This window comes from Engystomops pustulosus, chromosome 5, assembly GCF_040894005.1.
Source record: "Engystomops pustulosus chromosome 5, aEngPut4.maternal, whole genome shotgun sequence".
In the NCBI taxonomy this organism is placed as follows: domain Eukaryota; kingdom Metazoa; phylum Chordata; class Amphibia; order Anura; family Leptodactylidae; genus Engystomops; species Engystomops pustulosus.
In genome coordinates this window covers 37,345,797-37,366,444 of record NC_092415.1, presented here as the reverse complement: position 1 = coordinate 37,366,444, position 20,648 = coordinate 37,345,797, and the positions used below count along the sequence as shown (strand labels likewise).

The 20,648-nt window shown below is 45.1% G+C and overlaps 1 protein-coding gene across 1 annotated transcript in view; it reads left to right on the top strand.

Moving 5' to 3' along the window:
• ZC2HC1A (zinc finger C2HC-type containing 1A) overlaps nucleotides 1-20,648 on the top strand; it is a 33,260-nt gene that overhangs the window by 4,456 nt on the left and 8,156 nt on the right. The window contains exons 2-7 of the mRNA XM_072151660.1: nucleotides 1,684-1,751; nucleotides 4,440-4,556; nucleotides 5,312-5,453; nucleotides 12,980-13,128; nucleotides 15,832-15,931; nucleotides 16,189-16,294. Of these exons, the coding sequence (XP_072007761.1) occupies nucleotides 1,684-1,751; nucleotides 4,440-4,556; nucleotides 5,312-5,453; nucleotides 12,980-13,128; nucleotides 15,832-15,931; nucleotides 16,189-16,294 (682 nt within the window). The remainder of the gene's footprint in view (nucleotides 1-1,683; nucleotides 1,752-4,439; nucleotides 4,557-5,311; nucleotides 5,454-12,979; nucleotides 13,129-15,831; nucleotides 15,932-16,188; nucleotides 16,295-20,648) is intronic.

The window sequence follows — 20,648 nt, the reverse complement described above, 5'->3', positions numbered from 1 at the left end:
ACTTTGTACCAGTATGAGAATTTATTTAATGTAGTCTACACAAAGGTTTGACCATACAAAGCAGCAGACAGTGTTCGGTATTGGACCTGGAGATCTGTGTAACCATGTCTTTGTATTTTGTTAGTAGCAGTAGGACTGTGGAAAAAAAAGGACTGTGTTTATATTCCAGGATTATAGCTGGACTTGGACTTGGTGCTGTCTCCTTAAACTGCTGTGTTTTTAATCTTTGAATTCAAACTGCTTGGCATCCCCTCCGTCGTAATATCCAACCAGAAGCTTGCTACAGGAGAGACTTAGAAGACGGGAGGGGCTGTGCTGTGAGATTCCAGACAGGAGTGCGCCAGAGAGTTCTTAGTCCAGATACAATCCTGGAATATGAATGCATTTTTCACACTCAGGGCTGCCATAATGGGGGGTCTAGTGGGACTGTGTTCAAGGACCTGCCCGTTTTCCTATCAAAAGGGGGGCCCCGAGGGGTTCACAGTACCCCCTAAACCCCCCATACCCAGGCCCTGTATGAGGGGAAAAAAAAATCTGTACTCACCTTCTGGCTTCTTCTTTCTGGCCCGTGGCGGTCCAGGGGCTCCTTCTTCTGCTTTTCCGGTTGGGGCGCATCATATATATGGAGCAGATTTATCAAGCTGTCTGAAAGTCAGAATATTTCTAGTTGCCCATGGCAACCAATCACAGCTTAGCTTTCATTTTGCCAGTGCTCATGAATATTTCAAAGGGGAGCTGTTATTAATTGCCATGGGTAACTAGAAATATTCTGACTTTCAGACAACTTGATAAATAAAATATGCCCCATCGTGTTACCTCCATTTTGTTGGCCCCTCCAATTGGGATCACTGGGGGTTGTAGTTGTTACCATTGATGACTACTGGACACAGTGATATGCTTGTTGTTATAGCAGAGCTGACATCTATAAAACTAAAATATAGAAAATTGTTAAAAATTAAATGTTAAATAAAACATAGCAAAACATTGTTATTCCAGCTCCATTGGCCCTAAGATTAGGCACCACCATCTTAACGGGAGCTTTTCTCCTACTTTTCACTCCTATGGAAGTGGATCTTTTCTGCATCTTGCATTCCCAAATATGATTTTTCCTGCCTCCGGTTCTGTAGATCACAGAACCACAAGGGGTTTGAAAGATAAAATTCTATTCTTTAATACAATACCAGAACCATGATTCTAGGTGTTATAGGAATCTAAATTTGTGTGTTCATTTACATATGACTTTGATATTTTCTTTTTATAGGTAAACGGGTGAGATGTCACATAAAAGAGGGAATTGTAGACAGGACGTTTCATTTCCAACCTGAGGGGGCTGGTAGTGTAGTGGGGTAAAATCTGGTGACAGGTTCCTATTAACACAAGCCACAAGAAACCAACTTAACACAATAGGTGACATGGTCAATAAGGGGTTACATTTTGGATGCAAGTGTTGAAGGTAAGCATGGCTGATAACTCTGGGATCTAGTAGACAAAGTGTTAAAGGGGAGCTCCTATTATCCATAGGATACAGGATAATCCATAGGATACAGTATAAATGTGTGACCTCAGAATGGGGGGGGGGGGTCACCCTGAGACCTGTGAGTACAGTTGAGGAGGGTATCTTGTCATATATTGTAATATTTTGTTGGAGAATGATAGATTTATGCTGAATTTTTTGTTTTACAGAATCCTTTTCACCTAATGACCTCAAGCCCTGCAAAATCTGCGGTAGAACGTTTCTTCCGGCTGCGTTGGTACGTATGAAACGTCGATGTACAGATTTTTACTGTACAGTGCACACATAGGCCTACATTTATCAAAAATAGTGCAAGCTGTACTACGTGCAGTTTCCCTTTAGAGGGCGCAGTGTGTGCCAGATTCATGGATTGTGGCGCACGTTCTTCATGAATCTGGCGCCCCCTGCACTGCTCCAGCAGAATGCACATTTCTTTTTTGGTGCACTTTGTTCATGCTGTAGAATTGGGGCGCAGAGAGAATTGGGGCGCACGGTTCAGCTGTGCACCAGAATGCCCCTTTTGGTGCACATTTTTTCTGTCTTGTGGGACACAGCGCAGCTGCGACACAAAACTGGCGCAGATACTTTATAAATACATGTGCAAGCAGTTTGCACATTCTTTCTAGTGCAAAGTCAGACAGAAAAGTGGCGCAAACACCTTGATAAATGTGGGCCATAGAGTATTTCACAAACATAACAAATGTATAGAAATTATATTTCCCATTATTGGAGATAGTTGAAAAAAAAATCAGGATTGGATTATTAACTGCAGCTCACATTTCCAACTACAGTGGATCCTTGGATTACGAGTGTAATTTGTTGCGGGAGCATGCATGTAATCCAAATCACTCGTATATCAAAGCAAGTGTTCCCATAGGTAATCATTGAAACCCAGATGATTCGTTCCATAGCCCATAAAATATTTAGTCATGTGTAGTACAACATCTAGCCATTTATTTTTTGATATTGTGTTAAACAGTTTTGTGAGAGAGGGAGATACAGTACAGTATAGGGGGGGGGGGGGGCACATAATGATTGTATTATGAAATTTTGTTACAATTTTTGCAAAATCCAAGCGTGTCTTGCAAAAGCACTTGCAGTCCAGTTAACTCGTAATCCCAGGTTCCACTGTATGTCTTTTCCTGCCCGTATCTCTGGTTCTTTAACTTGCAGAACCTCATGCCCAATATTATCGAATGAAGACAATCTTATATTTAATAACACCAAAAGAATGTATCTAATTATTATAGAACCAAAGATAGCACCTGCTGATATGATGCTGTTCCTGCAGCCTCTAAGCTTGACTCATCTCAGGCAAAATATGACTCTTCTTTGCTTACTTCCACGTGACATTGAAAGCTAATTACTTTTATAGGTAAACGGGTGAGAGTTCACATAACAGAGGGAACTCTAGAAAGGACTACCTAAGGGGGGTAGTAGTTTAATGGGGTGCCCTTTTAAGTGCAGGATGAGAGCTTAGCTTCAGTGATGTCTGTAGAAAATAACGACCACTGGCTACGAGATCTGTGACTTCACCAATAGGGGATTAGTACAGGACGATACTAAAAGCTGAAGTTCTGCCATGTGCCATAAGGGGGGGACATGTGGGTGCTGTGTTATCGTGCAGAGTTGCTTCCGTAGTCATGAATGAGTCTAAAAATGGAAATATTGTTGAAATATATATGAGTTCATCCTCCTGGAGATAACAGCATGAGACCTGCTGGAGGGCGCTCACATCCCTACTGATCCATCCCACATGATTTATTAACCTCCATCTCCTGCCAAGGACGCGCCCCGCACCGAGGCTCTCATAGAAGCCCCCACTTTACATGTCGGAGAGGGAGTCTGTATACTGTATTTTAGGTAATGATTTGGGGCATATATTTGTTATCCATGGCTTCTTTATTTCTAAAATTTAAGGGGTTGTCCACTTTCAGCAAATAATTGATATTGTTTGTGTAATGAAAAGTTATACAATTTTCCAATATACTTTCTGTATCAATTCATCACAGTTTTCTAGATCTCTGCTTGCTGTCCTTCTATAGATGGATAGAAATCTGTCCATGGTCATGTGATGTCCCACAGGTGCACAAGACGTTATTATCTCAGTGAGTAATCAGAGCCATGTGATAATAACGAGGCGTGCACCCGCGTGCCCATCACATGACCATGGACAGATTTCTATCGACAGGAAGTAAACACAGAAGCTTTCTACAGGATGACAGCAAGCAGAGAAAACCACGAAAAATTGATACAAAAAGCATATTGAAAAATTGTATAACTTTTGCTTGCACAAACCATATCAATTACGTTCTGAAAGTAGACAACCCCTTTAACTTTTAAAATTATGCTAATGAGCCAGAATGGCTGTAGGGGATGTTACCAGAGCCCCTCCCTGCTTTAGCATCACAGGCTGTTACACCATTTCACCACTTCCCCCCTCCCTCTGCCAGACACAATCTTACAGCAGCAGTTTCAGCACACAGTGGGAGGGGGAAGTGCTCCTGCACAGTGTAACAGCCTGTGAATCTACAGTACAGAGGGGTTCTAGAATCACCCCTCAGAGGCCTTCAGGCTCCCTAGAATAATTTTAAAAGTTGATTTTAGAATGAAGGAGGCCATGGTAGACTTTTACCACAGTCACGGTGCCTGGATCTATGAGTAAGTGTGTAATCATGATGGATTTAGATGGTAGATTTCCTATTAGCACGTGTCTGGTAGCTCCGTACATTGCTATGGAAGTGTTGGAAATACTGAGCACAGCACTCATCTACAGAAGACCCTCTGTACTATAAACTCTCCAACACCTGCCCTCTGACCTTTGCCCTCTGCCCTTGTTTGGCTCCTTTCTTGGTCTCCTGGATTGATGCCATTCATTCATCCCATTTTCTTGTATTATAACACACATTTATTTTTATTCTTCTAGAAAAAGCATTCCCCGATATGCCAGAAATCCTTGGTCAAGAAAAGGAAAGTGTTTGACTCTAGCAGACAGCGAGCGGAAGGAACCGATATTCCCATAGTCAAACCTATAAAGCAACGGGTAAGTATAACAAAGTATTGATTCCCGGACTGCCATATCACAAAAATTCACGGGATATAAAGTATTAAAAAAAGTTATCTTTTTAATATTTTTGAGCCATTTTATGTTATCACGATTCCATACAAAAGATGGTGTCTTAAAGGGGTTGTCCATGTTCACACAAGCCAGGTGCTTGCTGCATAATGCAAAAAAAAAACAACCCCTATCATCTTTAAAGGTGGTACAGGCAGTTACGTACAAGATAGGGTCCATAGGTTTTTTCTTAAGTTGAATCTGTATGTAAGTCGGAACTGTATATTTTATAATTGTAGATCCAGACATTTTGCCCCAGTGACAATTAGGGTTTCAAAATTTTTTGCTGTAATGGGACCAAGGATTATCAATAAAGCTTCATTACAGACACTTTACAGCTGATCATTGCAGTCTGGGACTATAGTAACATCCAGAGAGGTCACCAGAGTGGGCAGAGGGGTCCGTCTTTAACTATGGGTCGTCTGTAAGTTGGGTGTCCTTAAGTAGGGGACCGTCTGTACCCCATTTATGATGCGTCATAAATTAACTATAGAGACTGATTGGGGGGGGTCCCTAAATAAGATCAGATTCCCATGTACTTAAATGGAGAATGTTGTGTGAGTGCGTCCACTTCTCCAATCACCGCGGGCAGGAGCCGGAGGTCCTGGGGATATGCTATACTGTATATGTACAAGAGGGGAATATCTCTCATATATCAAGTATTTTTCCCTCCTGTGTCTCAGCCAGAGCCTCCAAAGAAGCAGTCCAACTGGAGAAGGAAGCACGAGGATTTTATCAACACAATAAGAGCCGCTAAAGGACTTGGTCAGATATTAAAAGAAGGAGGAGAACTCCCTCCACCGCCGCCACCGTCCTATGACCCCGGTAAGTATAGGACCGAGCCTACCGGTACAACATCGGTTACAAACAACGGACCCGTGTTCCTTGTTTGTGGCCCATCTGTCATTAGTGTGTGAGGTCACAACAGAAGTAAACTGCCCGACCCACAAACACGGTCCTGAATAGGACCTGAGTTCTGCAGCTTGGAAGTCGTCTCATACACTGGATCATGTACAATGGATCGCACACGTCCAAAAACATTTATGTGTATGAGGCCCTTTATTAGGACAACAATTACTGATTAGTGTGACATCCGTACTCCACGCCAATCACCTGGTACCACATACAATCTGCAGAGGCCATGCTGTGCCATTTCCGTTCGTTCAAAGGAAATAATTCAACAGGATGAAGGATTGTAAACCAAGCACACTGACATACTGAAAACTATGCAGATGAGCCTCAGGGGCTCCAGGCTCCCAAGCTATTAATTGTGTCCTGAGCCCCTTAGTTCTATTTGCAATTTTTTTTAAAGGGAACCTGTCAGCAGAAATTGACCTAATATGTTGTCAAGCAGCCGAACACCTTCCAGATCATGTTTCTTTCATGACCCAGTGTGGTGGCATCTTCCAGAAAATCTACTTTGAAGTGAGATGTAATGTAATGCATGATGTCAAACACAAAGGAGGAGGCATACAGAGCTCCCCACCTTGACTTCAGTGTTGATGTCTCCTCCCCCTTGACTTTATACAACCAATTTACATCTCACTTCAAAGTCGATTTTCAGGTTGATGCCATCACACTGGGTCATGAAAGAAACAAAAACAATTAGGCCAGTTGCTGATGACAGGTTCCCTTTAAAGTGTCACCATAGAAAAATAAATGGCAATCCAAAGTCAACTCAAAACAATTTGGTGTGTGTCTCAGACCTTCATCAGATAACTTTAACAAATAGACAAAAAATGGTCAGAAAAAGTTTATATAATGATTCCTAACAAATCCAAGCATAATTCTATGACTGGAGTGGGGAGGTCAGTGTTTTTAGGAATTCTGCCGACTGCAGGAAGGCCTTTATCATGGTCGATGGATGTATAAAGACTGCATACATCCCGTGTGACCAATGTGGCCGTGTGGTAGAGATTTGGTTCAAATCTTTAACCCCTTCCCGCTGAGGTGATGTGTAGAGCTGTGAGAGGGCTTGTTTTCTGCGTAACAAATTGCTTTTTATAATGACAGTGTTTAAAGGGAACCCACCACCACATATTTACCTATAAAGGTAGATCTGGTGGTGGGTACATCTATAGGACGTGAGGATAGCCCTTTTAAAGGCTAATCCTCACGCCCCCACAATCTTTTGATAACTTTTATTTGGCTAATATGTAAATTTTCTAAAGCGGCTACTGGGGTGTGGAGTAGCTGGAGGGGGAAGGCTACACAGCGCGGCTACTCCACGCCCCAGTAGCCTCTTTGTTCTTCCTACCAGAAATCTTCAGCACGAAACCTGCCATCTGCGCATGCGCAGAACACCCGGCCCGCGGCTGCACGGTCACTGCTCCGGAGCCACTACGCATGCGCAGATGGCAGATTTCTCAGACGAAGGCTGAAGATTTCTGGTAGGAGGAACATAGAGGCGACTGGGGCGTGGAGTAGCCGCGCCATGTAGCCTCAGCTCTGGCTACTCCACACCCCAGTAGCCACGTTAGAAAATTTACATATTAGCCAAATAAATGTTTGTGGGGGCGTGAGGATTAGCCCTTAAGGAGGACCCGTCACCCAAATTTTTGGCACTAGGAGCTGCTTACTAAAGTAAGCAGCTCCTAGTGCTTGAACAAACGCCGCAGTGTTAGAGTGAGAGCGTTACCGGAAACCTCCGCAGAAACCACTGCGGCGTTTGTTCAAGCACTAGGAGCTGCTTACTTTAGTAAGCAGCTCCTAGTGCCAAAAATTTGGGTGACGGGTCCTCTTTAAAAGGGCTATCCTCACATCCCATAGATCTACCTTTTTTAGTCTCCATAGTCTCACTGCTCTTACAGTAAAGAACCTTTGTCTATGGTGATGGTAGAGCCGCCTCTCCTCTAGGTGTAGAGGATGCCCCCTGTCTATGGTGATGGTAGAACCACCTCTCCTCTAGGTGTAGAGGATGCCCCCTGTCTATGGTGATGGTAGAACCTCCTCTTCTCTAGGTGTAGAGCAGGGGTCTCAAACTCAATTTACCTGGGGTAGATTCTGGGTAAGGCTGGGCCGCATCAAGTTTTCCACACAAAATGCGCTTACAAAATATCATTATTCAGATTCAAATGTCATGGCGTCTCCCAGCGCAAGGAAAGCCCCGAGCGGGGAGACGTGTTTTCTCTATGAACGCGTCCTGTGCACCAAGGGGTCCCAAGCTCCTACCGCACTGAGCCCAGTCAGGGACACTCCATCCCCCCCTCCCCCCCGGTACTTGCCTCCCCGTGTCCCTCCCATCGAAGTAGATGAAGTCGCCGCTCTGACTTGCACCAAGTGCGTTCAGAGCGGCGACTTCATCTTTTTCAAGTACCGGAGGGAAGGGGATTAACCGGTTACGGGCCCTTTCCTGTTTTTTCATGTCCATTTTTCACTCCCCACCTTCAAAAATCTATAACTTTTTTATTTTTACACATAAAGAGCTGTGTGACGGCTTGTTTTCTGCGTAACAAATTGCACTTCATAGTGATGGTATTTAATATTCCATGCCATGTACTCGGAAGCGGGAAAAAAATTCCAAATGCAATGAAAATGCATTTGCGCCATTTTCTTGTGGGCTTGGATATTACGTCTTTCACTGAGCGCCCCAAATGACATGTCTACTTTATTCTTTGGGTCGGTACGATTAAGGGGATACCAAATTTGTATAGGTTTTATAATGTTTTCATACATTTACAAAAATTAAAACCTGTACAAAAATTATTTTTTTGATTTTGCCAACTTCTGGCGCTAATAACTTTTTTATACTTTGGTGTACGGAGCTGTGGGTGGTGTCATTTTTTGCGAAATATGACAATATTTTCAATTATATCATTTTTAGGACTGTACGACCTTTTGATCACTTTTTATAGATTTTTTTATATTTTTCAAAATGGCAAAAAAGTGCCATTTTCGACTTTGGGCGCTATTTTCCGTAACGGGGTTAAACGCATTGTAAAAAACGTTATCATATTTTGATAGATCGGGCATTTTCGGACGCGTCGATACCTAATGTGTTTATGATTTTTACTGTTTATTTATATTTATGTCAGTTCTAGGGAAAGGGGGGTGATTTGAAATTTAATGTTTTTTTATTATAATTTTTTTTTTTTAAACTTTTTTTTATTTTTATATATACTATTTTTCAGACTCCCTAGGGTACTTTAACCCTAGGTTGTCTGATCGATCCTATCATATATTGCCATACTACAGTATGGCAGTATATGGGGATTTTCCTCCTCATTCATTACAATGTGCTATCAGCACATTGTAATGAAGGGGTTAAAACGAAATAGCCTCGGGTCTACGGAAGACCCGAGGCTACCATGGAGACGGATCGCTGCCCCCGGGGGAGCGGCGATCCCAGGTAAGATGGCGGCGCCCATGCGCCGCTATCTTTTTGAGGCTGCCGGCAGCTTTGCCGGCAGCCATCGCTGTGAAAGCACCCGCGATCGGTGCTAGCACCGATCGCGGGTGTTACCGGTAAGCCTTTGCTGCAATATGCAGCAAAGACTTACCGGCTATGGAGAGGGCTCAGCCCGTGAGCCCTCTCCATGCAGCGCGACCCGACCGCCGCCGTGAATACACGGCGGGCGGTGCTTTTCCAGGTGGGGGCCGCAAAATGTTGTCCCGCGGGCCGCGAGTTTGAGACCCCTGGTGTAGAGGATGCCCCCTGTCTATGGTGGTGGTAGAGTTACCTCTCCTCTAGGTGTAGAGGATGCCCCCTGTCTATGGTGGTGGTAGAACTGCCTTTTCTCTAGGTGTAGAGGATGCCCCCTGTCTATGGTGATGGTAGAACCACCTCTCCTCTAGGTGTAGAGGATGTCCTTCTCTATGGTGATGATAGAACCGCCTCTCCTCTAGGTGTAGAGGATGCCCCCTGTCTATGGTGATGGTAGAACCACCTCTCCTCTAGGTGTAGAGGATGCTCCCTGCCTATGGCGATAGTAGAATCACCTGTCCTCTAGGTGTAGAGGATGCTCCCTGTCTATGGTGATGGTAGAACCACCTCTCCTCTAGGTGTAGAGGATGCCCGCTGTCTATGGTGATGGTAGAACCGCCTCTCCTCTAGGTGTAGAGGATGACCCCTGTCTATGGTGATGTTAGAACCGCCTCTCCTCTAGGTGTAGACTCTAACTGCGGCCCGCGGGACAACATTTTGCGGCCCCCACCTGGGGCTGAGCCCTCTCCATAGCCGGTAAGTCTTTGCTGCATATTGCAGCAAAGGCTTACCGGTAACACCCGCGATCGGTGCTAGCACCGATCGCGGGTGCTTTCACAGCGATGGCTGCCGGCAAAGCTGCCGGCAGCCTCAAAAAGATAGCGGCGCATGGGCGCCGCCATCTTACCTGGGATCGCCGCTCCCCCGGGGGCAGCGATCCGTCTCCATGGTAGCCTCGGGTCTTCCGTAGACCCGAGGCTATTTCGTTTTAACCCCTTCATTACAATGTGCTGATAGCACATTGTAATGAATGAGGAGGAAAATCCCCATATACTGCCATACTGTAGTATGGCAATATATGATAGGATCGATCAGACTACCTAGGGTTAAAGTACCCTAGGGAGTCTGAAAAATAGTATATATAAAAATAAAAAAAAGTTTTAAAAAAAAAAATTATAATAAAAAAACATTAAATTTCAAATCACCCCCCTTTCCCTAGAACTGACATAAATATAAATAAACAGTAAAAATCATAAACACATTAGGTATCGACGCGTCCGAAAATGCCCGATCTATCAAAATATGATAACGTTTTTTACAATGCGTTTAACCCCGTTACGGAAAATAGCGCCCAAAGTCGAAAATGGCACTTTTTTGCCATTTTGAAAAATATAAAAAAATCTATAAAAAGTGATCAAAAGGTCGTACAGTCCTAAAAATGATATAATTGAAAATATTGTCATATTTCGCAAAAAATGACACCACCCACAGCTCCGTACCCCAAAGTATAAAAAAGTTATTAGCGCCAGAAGTTGGCAAAATCAAAAAAATAATTTTTGTACAGGTTTTAATTTTTGTAAATGTATGAAAACATTATAAAACCTATACAAATTTGGTATCCCCTTAATCGTACCGACCCAAAGAATAAAGTAGACATGTCATTTGGGGCGCTCAGTGAAAGACGTAATATCCAAGCCCACAAGAAAATGGCGCAAATGCATTTTCATTGCATTTGGAATTTTTTTCCCGCTTCCGAGTACATGGCATGGAATATTTAATACCATCACTATGAAGTGCAATTTGTTACGCAGAAAACAAGCCGTCACACAGCTCTTTACGTGTAAAAATAAAAAAGTTATAGATTTTTGAAGGTGGGGAGTGAAAAATGGACATGAAAAAACAGGAAAGGGCCCGTAACCGGTTAATCCCCTTCCCTCCGGTACTTGAAAAAGATGAAGTCGCCGCTCTGAACGCACTTGGTGCAAGTCAGAGCGGCGACTTCATCTACTTCGATGGGAGGGACACGGGGAGGCAAGTACCGGGGGGGAGGGGGGGATGGAGTGTCCCTGACTGGGCTCAGTGCGGTAGGAGCTTGGGACCCCTCGGTGCACAGGACGCGTTCATAGAGAAAACACGTCTCCCCGCTCGGGGCTTTCCTTGCGCTGGGAGACGCCATGACATTTGAATCTGAATAATGATATTTTGTAAGCGCATTTTGTGTGGAAAACTTGATGCGGCCCAGCCTTACCCAGAATCTACCTCCAGCGGCCCCCAGGTAAATTGAGTTTGAGACCCCTGGTGTAGAGGATGCCCCCTGTCTATGCTGATGGTAGAATTCCCTCTCCTCTAGGTGTAGAGGATGTCCCCTGTCTATGCTGATGGTAGAATTCCCTCTCCTCTAGGTGTAGAGGATGCCCCCTGTCTAGGGTGATGGTAGAACCACCTCTCCTCTAGGTGCAGAGGATGCCCCCTGTCTATGGTGATGGTAGAACCGCCTCTCCTCTAGGTGTAGAGGATGCCCCCTGTCTATGGTGATGGTAGAACTACCTCTCCTCTAGGTGTAGAGGATGTCCCCTGTCTATGGTGATGGTAGAACCACCTGTCCTCTAGGTGTAGAGGATGCCCCCTGTCTATGATGATGGTAGAACCTTCTCTCCTCTAGGTGTAGAGGATGTCCTTCTTTATGGTGATGATAGAACCGCCTCTCCTCTAGGTATAGAGGATGCCCCCTGTCTATGGTGATGGTAGAACCGCCTCTCCTCTAGGTGTAGAGGATGCCCCCTGTCTATGGTGATGGTAGAACTACCTCTCCTCTAGGTGTAGAGGATGTCCCCTGTCTATGGTGATGGTAAAACCACCTCTCCTTTAGGTGTAGAGGATGCCCCCTGTCTATGGTGATGGTAGAACCACCTCTCCTTTAGGTGTAGAGGATGCCCCCTGTCTATGGTGATGGTAGAACCACTTCTCCTGTATGTGTAGAGGATGCCCCCTGTCTATGGTGATAGTAGAGCTGCCTCTCCTCTAGGTGTAGAGGATGCCCCCTGTCTATGGTGATGGTAGAACCACCTCTCCTTTAGGTGTAGAGGATGCCCCCTGTCTATGGTGATGGTAGAACCACTTCTCCTGTATGTGTACAGGATGCCCCCTGTCTATGGTGATGGTAGAACCACCTCTCTTCTAGGCGTAGAGGATGCCCCCTTGTCCTGGTCACAGGCCGAGGTATAAAAAGATCTTTGGAGAGATCCTTGTACTGTCCGTTCAGGTATTTGTACATTGTAATGAGGTCTCCCCTCAGTCGTCTCTTTTCTAAACTGAATAATCCCAAATTTTGTAATCTGTCAGTGTATTCTAATCCCTCCATTCCCCTAATAATCCTGGTTGCTCTCCTCTGCACCCGTTCCAGCTCTACTATATCCTTTTTATACACAGTTACAGTTAACTGAGACACAGACCGAAACATTTTACTTGACTTTGGATTGCCATTTATTTTTCTATGGTGACACTTTAAGAATAAAGGACAATTTCTCTCATCCATATTGAGTGCCAAGTATTGACTATACAGCCTGCATGTAGGCAGGACTTTGCTATGTGTAGTTCCTGCACCGCATGCTCCTTCCCTATGTATCAGTAAGTATCATTTATCCCCCTTGTATTTCCAATTTTTTTTTTTTTTGCATTTATAGAAAATGTAGATAATCCGGCTATAACTTTAAGAGATATTTGGCCTCTTACATCAGGCACATTGTATTCCCTGCAGTCCCTTCAGTCTGTCTGGTGCGTCTTGGAATAGAACTGCATTTTTTGTGCATGACGTGAGCGGCATCATACATATTTCATCTAAAAAGAGAGGCAGAGTTTTTCTTTTCCTTGAGCCAGTCTATTAATAAGCACTGATTCGGCTCGTTTCCTGACCTCTTTATTTCTGTAGACTATGTGCAGTGTCCTTACTGTCAGCGGAGGTTTAATGAGAGCGCCGCCGACCGGCACATCAACTTCTGCAAGGAGCAAGCCGCACGTATAACCAATAAAGGAAAATTGGGAGGAGACACCAAAGCGAAAGCAATACCTCGGACTCAGGTAATTCAGTTCTGCATCTTCTACATTTACATTCAGTCTCGTTAATTTTATGTTCACATTTGCATCAAAAATTAAAAAAATAGAGTTGTGCCTCTGTTGTGCCACATTCACATCTCGTTTTTCTCATGGGCTCAGTGGGGGAGATTTTTCAGATGTGCCTGAGGTAAAACTGTTCTAATTTCTCATGGAAACCAATCAGAGTTCAGCTTTTAACAGCTGTGGAAAAATGAAAGCTGAGCTCTGATTGGTTGCCATGACATTTCTGATAAATCTCCCCCAGTGTATATGTCAGGCAAGACCTGATGAGCGACATATGGTGGACAGATGCATATTGCATCCATCCCTGGCCTCCGCATAGTGTAAGCTCTGGTAGGTCCCCAGTGATGTCACTGTCTATATAAGGACAGTGACATCACTGGGTGAAACATTTTATCATCGGCAGTAGTCAATCAATGGCGGCTGCTGATGTTCACTACGGAAACGGAGGACATAACCCACTGTTGTAGCATACAGGGGGATACGTCCTAGCCCTCTGTTGTAAGGATATACACAATACGAACCCAGCCTTAGGCCTCATGCACATGACAGTAATTGACGGCTGTGACCAGCTGCCGTTTTTGTGTTTTTTGTGTTACTGTTGTGTGCATTAAGCAAACACATTTGAAGGAAAGTCGTAGTTACACGGGTTATTTTTCTGCCATTGTGGTCTATTGTGCATGGTCACCTCCCTGATAAAGATAGAGCTGGTCCAATTCCTACACTGATTTGTGTTGCGGCAGCTCAGCTATGGATATAGGTGGTGTGAGGAACGGCTGTAAACTTCACACTGTTTGTGGAGCGTTTCTAGGTGTGCATGGGGCCTAAGAGACATAACACATATGGGATCACATCCTATAGGACAGCCATTGACTTGAAAGGGATTCATAACCCCATGCAGTGCCGATCACCATAATAGATGTAGGTTTTGTGGGGGATATAGAGCTCTTTAACAAAAAAATAATGGTTCTCATAAAACAAATCAATGCATGTATGATTTTTCAACATAAAAACATTTGGAAATTCTGTTTAAGGCTCACAAATTAATTGGATCTGTTAAGGTGTTAAAGCAGAAGCAGACTACATGCAAGCAATCATTCATCCCTGGGTGATGATTACGTTGCCATAGTTTAGCAGACTCCGCTGTTCTTAAAAGGAATCGGTCATCAGTTTTGATCGTAATAAATAGGTCTATAAATAGATGTAGGTTCTGGAGCGCTGTGCACCATATATTTGTGTGTGATACGTAGCATCAGGACTGTAAAAAGTGGATCTGGGGGAGTCAGCCATAGTCTGGTCTGGGGGAGTCAGCCATAGTCTGGTCTGGGGAATGGGAGAGTCAGCCATAGTCTGATCTGGGGAATGGGGGAGTCAGCCATAGTCTGGTCTGGGGAATGGGGGAGTCAGCCATAGTCTGGTCTGGGGAATGGGGGAGTCAGCCATAGTCTGGTCTGGGGAATGGGGGAGTCAGCCATAGTCTGGTCTGGGGGAGTCAGCCATAGTCTGGTCTGGGGAATGGGGGAGTCAGCCATAGTCTGGTCTGGGGGAGTCAGCCATAGTCTGGTCTGGGGGAGTCAGCCATAGTCTGGTCTGGGGGAGTCAGCCATAGTCTGGTCTGGGGGAGTCAGCCATAGTCTGGTCTGGGGGAGTCAGCCATAGTCTGGTCTGGGGGAGTCAGCCATAGTCTGGTCTGGGGGAGTCAGCCATAGTCTGGTCTGGGGGAGTCAGCCATAGTCTGGTCTGGGGGAGTCAGCCATAGTCTGGTCTGGGGGAGTCAGCCATAGTCTGGTCTGGGGGAGTCAGCCATAGTCTGGTCTGGGGGAGTCAGCCATAGTCTGGTCTGGGGGAGTCAGCCATAGTCTGGTCTGGGGGAGTCAGCCATAGTCTGGTCTGGGGGAGTCAGCCATAGTCTGGTCTGGCAGGGTAGGAGTCAGCCATAGTCTGGTCTGGCGCTAGCATCATCCATAGTTTTATCAGCCATAGCTGATCGGTAGGGCGTCGTTGTCAGCCATAGTCTGGACGGGAAGAGGGGGGCAGAGGCTTTGACCTCTGGTGTCTGACGGCGGTGGCGTCAGCCATAGTCTGGTTGGGGGGCGGTGGCATCAGCCATAGTCTGGTTGGGGGGCGGTGGCATCAGCCATAGTCTGGTTGGGGGGCGGTGGTATCAGCCATAGTCTGGTTGGGGGGCGGTGGTATCAGCCATAGTCTGGTTGGGGGGCGGTGGTATCAGCCATAGTCTGGTTGGGGGGCGGTGGTATCAGCCATAGTCTGGTTGGGGGGCGGTGGTATCAGCCATAGTCTGGTTGGGGGGCGGTAGCGTCAGCCATAGTCTGGTTGGGGGGCGGTAGCGTCAGCCATAGTTTAATTGGGGGAATGGTGCCAGCCATAGTCTTGTTATTGTAATTATCTCATTTGGCTATTTGAGCAGGGAACACAGAGGAAGCATAAATAACCATTTATTAAAATTGTATACACCATGGGGGTTATTTAAATACTCCTTAAAATGGTAAGAGGAGTACTATTATTCTTCTGTAAAAAGGTTAGTGCGACCTCTGATGCAGAATGTCTATTGAAACTATAATTCTCTGTTCTACAAATGATTCTTTTGGTTATACCGGTATTAGCTGTATAACGTGCTGTGTACGTAACATTTACGTGTCTTAATAGTACAAGCCCCCAACACTTAAGAAGACTAATTCTCCTGCCTCCGTGACCTCTACAAATTCCCGTCTACCACAACCACCCGGCTTGGGTAAACCCGCTTCAGGTATGTGACAGTCAAATGTGCAAATCACAGTCACATCGCACCCATCTTGTAGTAATTATCTATCCTACTGTTAGGATAGATATATTGCAGCCTCATATATGTCCCCATAGACGGCAATGGCGGCCCAGCGGCGATCCTCGCCGTACACCGCAAAAAGTGTACGGGAGTGTGCTGCCGTGCGCCGCTGTTTCCTATGGAGGGAGGAGGACGCCCCTGAACTAGATTTAACTGCTCAGATTTTGTCTTGTATCTTTTAGGTATCCCATCAGGAAAACCAGCACTGAGCTCCACCGTCACGGGCAGCCGCCTCCAGACCAATTCTCCTGCACACAAAAATAGCGCCATATCCAGTCCTCAGAGCGGGTAGGTGCTCTTGTTATAGCAATGAATGAGGTCATGTAATAACTGTATCTACCCTACAGGAAATCTATAGACATAGGAGCGAATGCACACATGAAAATACAAAGGAGAACTTATCACAAAGATCTGTCATTGTAGAGACCCCCCCATTGTTATTTGTATCCAGATCATCTTCTGTCTGCTCCTTTGCTGGGATACACTCTTTATAATCAGGAAATTCACCCATTTTTCTTTCGATGGATGCAACTTGTGTGTTAAAAATTGATGTCCGCACCCAGATTGTCTAACATCTGCTTTTCACAGCCGCAAAATTGGCTCAGTTGTCGGCACTTAACCTTGAGCGACTTCACAGCCAGAGCGGCGAGTTGTCTTGGGAAATAAGGGGTTAATATTGGTGTGGGTTTATTTATTTTTTTTTAAGTTTAATCCCCCCTCACCCCCTTCCCCCCCCCTGCCCCACATCACTGCATTTAGACATTCTTTAAAATTAATTTTGAAAAATATGGACAACCCCATTAACCCCCTCAGTTCTTCATGCTCTATAGCAGTGATGGGGAATCTTCAAGAGGCCGAGGGTCTGAACCACAACCAAAAACCCACTTATTTATCACAAAGTGCTGTCAGTAACTAACTGCTCCCTTCTCTGCCACAGCTTTCAATTGTATTGGTGTCTTGAGGACACCTATACATGGAGAAATTCAGATTATCTACTAGCTTCCCTCCAATGATAATCCAGCCCTGTCCACACCTCCCTTGTTTCTTCCTGAAAGCCCAGAAAGTGTTGTTTTAAAATGGGTTGTGCTGCGCTGAGCGACCCAGGACCGCAGGATGAGGACTTGACTCACTCAACCTCTCTGGCAAACTCTGTGCTGGGTTGAAGGCCTGGGTGCCCACACAGATGACTCTGAGCGCCACCTCTAGCACATGTGCCACAGGTTCGCCACCACTGCTCTATAGAATGCTGCCCACAGACACTGGGCCACCTTTACTAAGGCTCCGAGGACCGCATTTCCCGCGGGTTTCCCGACCATTTCCGATTCGCGACGCCTTTAACAGGGGTTTTTGGCGCACGCAATCGGATTTTGGCGCAATCACGCGACTTGGGGGCGTGGCCATCAGACAAACCAACGGATTCGGACTAAGCGCGGGATTTAAAATTCAAATTGTGTTGCAAGACAATGTACTTCGGGAAGTACATCGGGAAGATGAAGGTGAACTCCGGTGGACCTGAGCGGGGAAGCGACACATGCAGGATATCGGGCGCACGATCTTGGTGAATCGCGCCGGACTTCATCCTCGTCGGACAGTCCGGATCAGGGATCGCAACAGGACCGGGTAAGTAAATGTGCTCCATTGTGACCAATTCCCTTTATTATTGTGAGGATTCTATAAATTGTCCACTAGGTGTCAGTGTGCACCCTAATCTTACAGCAATCTGGCATTGTTAGTGCTATACATGAAGGAGGAATGTCAGGTTACTGGACAATCACATCTGATCTCACCCTGTGTGGTGCATGGATTGTAAAATAGTGAAAATCCACACGTTTCCAGAGACTCAACTACACAATACTACACTGCACTGAATCATTTTTAACAGATTTATATTTTCATTTATCATTTAAAATATTTGTAAATATTTTTATTGAAGAAATTAGGACTTGTTCTAGCGTTTTTTTTTAAACAGTGATCATATGTCCCCATTTACTTTGATATGATCTAACTGCATTTCCTGCGCATGCAATCAGTACAGTGATTGCACACAATGGCGGTCATTTACTAAGGGCCCGATTCACGTTTTCCCTAAGTGTTACCCGAATATTTCCGATTTGCGACGATTTCCCCTCAATTCCCCCGGGATTTTGGCGCACGCGATCGGATTGTGGCGCATCGGCGCTGGCATGCACGCAACGGAAATCTGGGGGCGTGGCCGAACAAAAACCCGACGGAATCGGAAAAACCGCCGCATTTAAAAAAAAAAATCTGTCGCGGAGCTTGCACTTACCTTCACTCAGCCCGGCTCCGTGAACTCCAGTGCGTTCCGATGCTTTTCAGCGCAGCAGCGCCACCTGGTGGATGGCGGAGGAACTACCTTAATGAATCCCGGCCGGACCCGAATCCAGCGCAGAGAACGCGCCGCTGGATCGCGAATGGGCTGGGTAAGTAAATATGCCCCAATGTCTAAAGTAAGCAGCTCCTAGTGCTTGATCAAACGCCGCAGTGTTAGAGTGATAGCGTTACCGGCAGCGCCTCGGACCGCCCCCTCATGAATACATCGGACCGCTTTGCGAGCGGTCCAATGATTACATTGTACCCCGCCGCAGTGTTTGATAGCGTTACCGGAGGTTTCCTACTAACACTGCGGCGTTTGTTCAAGCACTAGGAGCTGCTTACTTTAGTAAGCAGCTCCTAGTGCCGAATATTTGGGTGATGGGTCCTCTTTAAATATCTGAATCTCATCTTTCAGATTGCATCAGGCATGTTGTTATATGGTCTCCACATCCGGAGATACAGGCGGTTAAATAGAAGTTGGGAACTGAATCTTTATCTGCAGCGCACATTCCCAGTCTTTAACTCCCTATTTCTCTGTTTCTTTAGCACAAAGAACCTAATGTGATCTGAAAGATAAAATTCTTATCTTTTTAGTACGGCACCAGAACTGTCAATCTGTGGAATAGCCTGCCTCAGGCGCTGGTGACAGCAGGGACAGCAGAGAGCTTCAAGAAGGGTCTAGATGCCTTTTTACACCTAAATAATATTGACGGTTATGTTATATACAATGATTTCTCCAAAATCCCTTCCCTTCCTTGGTTGAACGTGATGGACATGTATTATGATACAAAAAGAATGTTTGTTTTCAGGTACTATATAAACTTGACTCACCTCAGGGAAAATATGACTCTTCTCCGTTCATTTACACATGACTTTGGAGGAGATTTTTTTAAATAGGGAAATGAGTGAAATGTCACATAAAAGATGGAGTTCTAGAAAGGACATTTGCTCTCCTACCTGAGGGGATTGGTAGTTTAATGGGGTAAAATCTGATGACAGGTTCCCTTTTAAGTAATTAATCACTGCCTGGGATCTCCTATTAGCTTAGTACTAGCAGCGGGTATAGAACAAGGTTGGAGAAGATTCACCTCAGGATTGGGATTAAGGGGTCAGCTCTGTATTTGCCTTCAGACATAGTTGTGGCACAATAATTGTGTTTGTTGAAAAACAGAACAGTGGAAGGAAGAGGTTAAAGTAGCGGAAAGCTCTGCTGTAAGGGTTAATATCCTACAGATTACACCGTAAGTAACCATACATGGATGATACGACAGGTGTAGTACATAGATGAGCTTCCTTCCTCACACCCTGGTGATATCATGAAGCACATCATGTTTACAGCTTGGCTTCTACCTGGAGCTTTAAATGTGTTGCGATCAAGTGACATGAAAACGCACAGGAATGATTGTGAAATTGTGAAACAAATGACTGGATTGTGGTCATGTGATTGGCTGACAGGGCACTGCGTTATCCTGCGTTATCCTGCATGCTCTGAAGGTCACTTTATAATATTTGGCAGTCGGAATAGGAAAGAAGAGTGAGATATAAGAGGAGGCAGAATTATGCCGGAAGAGCTTTAATACATTTTCTATATTCTATGTTAAATTAAATCTACCATCAAAATCCATCATGATAAATCAGGAGCACTTACCTATAGACCCAGGCACCGGGACTGTGCTAATCTTCTTATATTTGTTATCCATGGTCTCCTTCCTCCTAAAATCAACTTTTAAAATGATTCTAATGATCCAGAAGGGGTGGTACCAGAGCCCCTTTGTCATCTGGCTTCACAGGTTGTTACACTGTGCAAGAGCACTACCCCCCTCTCACTGTGTGAGATTACAGCAGGCAGAGGGAGAGGGAAGTCCTGAGCTGGATGCAGTGTAACAACCTGTGAAGCTACAACAAGGAGTGGCCCTTTAAACACCCTCCAGAAGCCTATTGGCCTATTAGCATAATTTTCAAAGTATGCCAGTTTTCTGAAGTAGAAGCACTGAAATAATCACTAAACTGTGCAGGAGAAATCCCCTCCCCTTCTACCTCCCGCAGTCTTACACAGTGGGAGGGGGAAGTGCTGAGGGAGCATGGCAGGAGGGTAAGACAATGTAACAGCCTTTGAAGCTATAGCATAGAGGGGCTCTGGAAACAGAGCACTTCAGGTGAGATGTGCTCCTGCACTGTGTAACAGCCTGTGAAGCTCCTTAGTATAATTTTAAAAGTTGATTTTAGGAGAAAAAAGACAATGGATAACAAATATAAGAATAGTATCAGTCACGGTGCCAGGATCTATGAGTAGGTGTCCTTGGTTTAT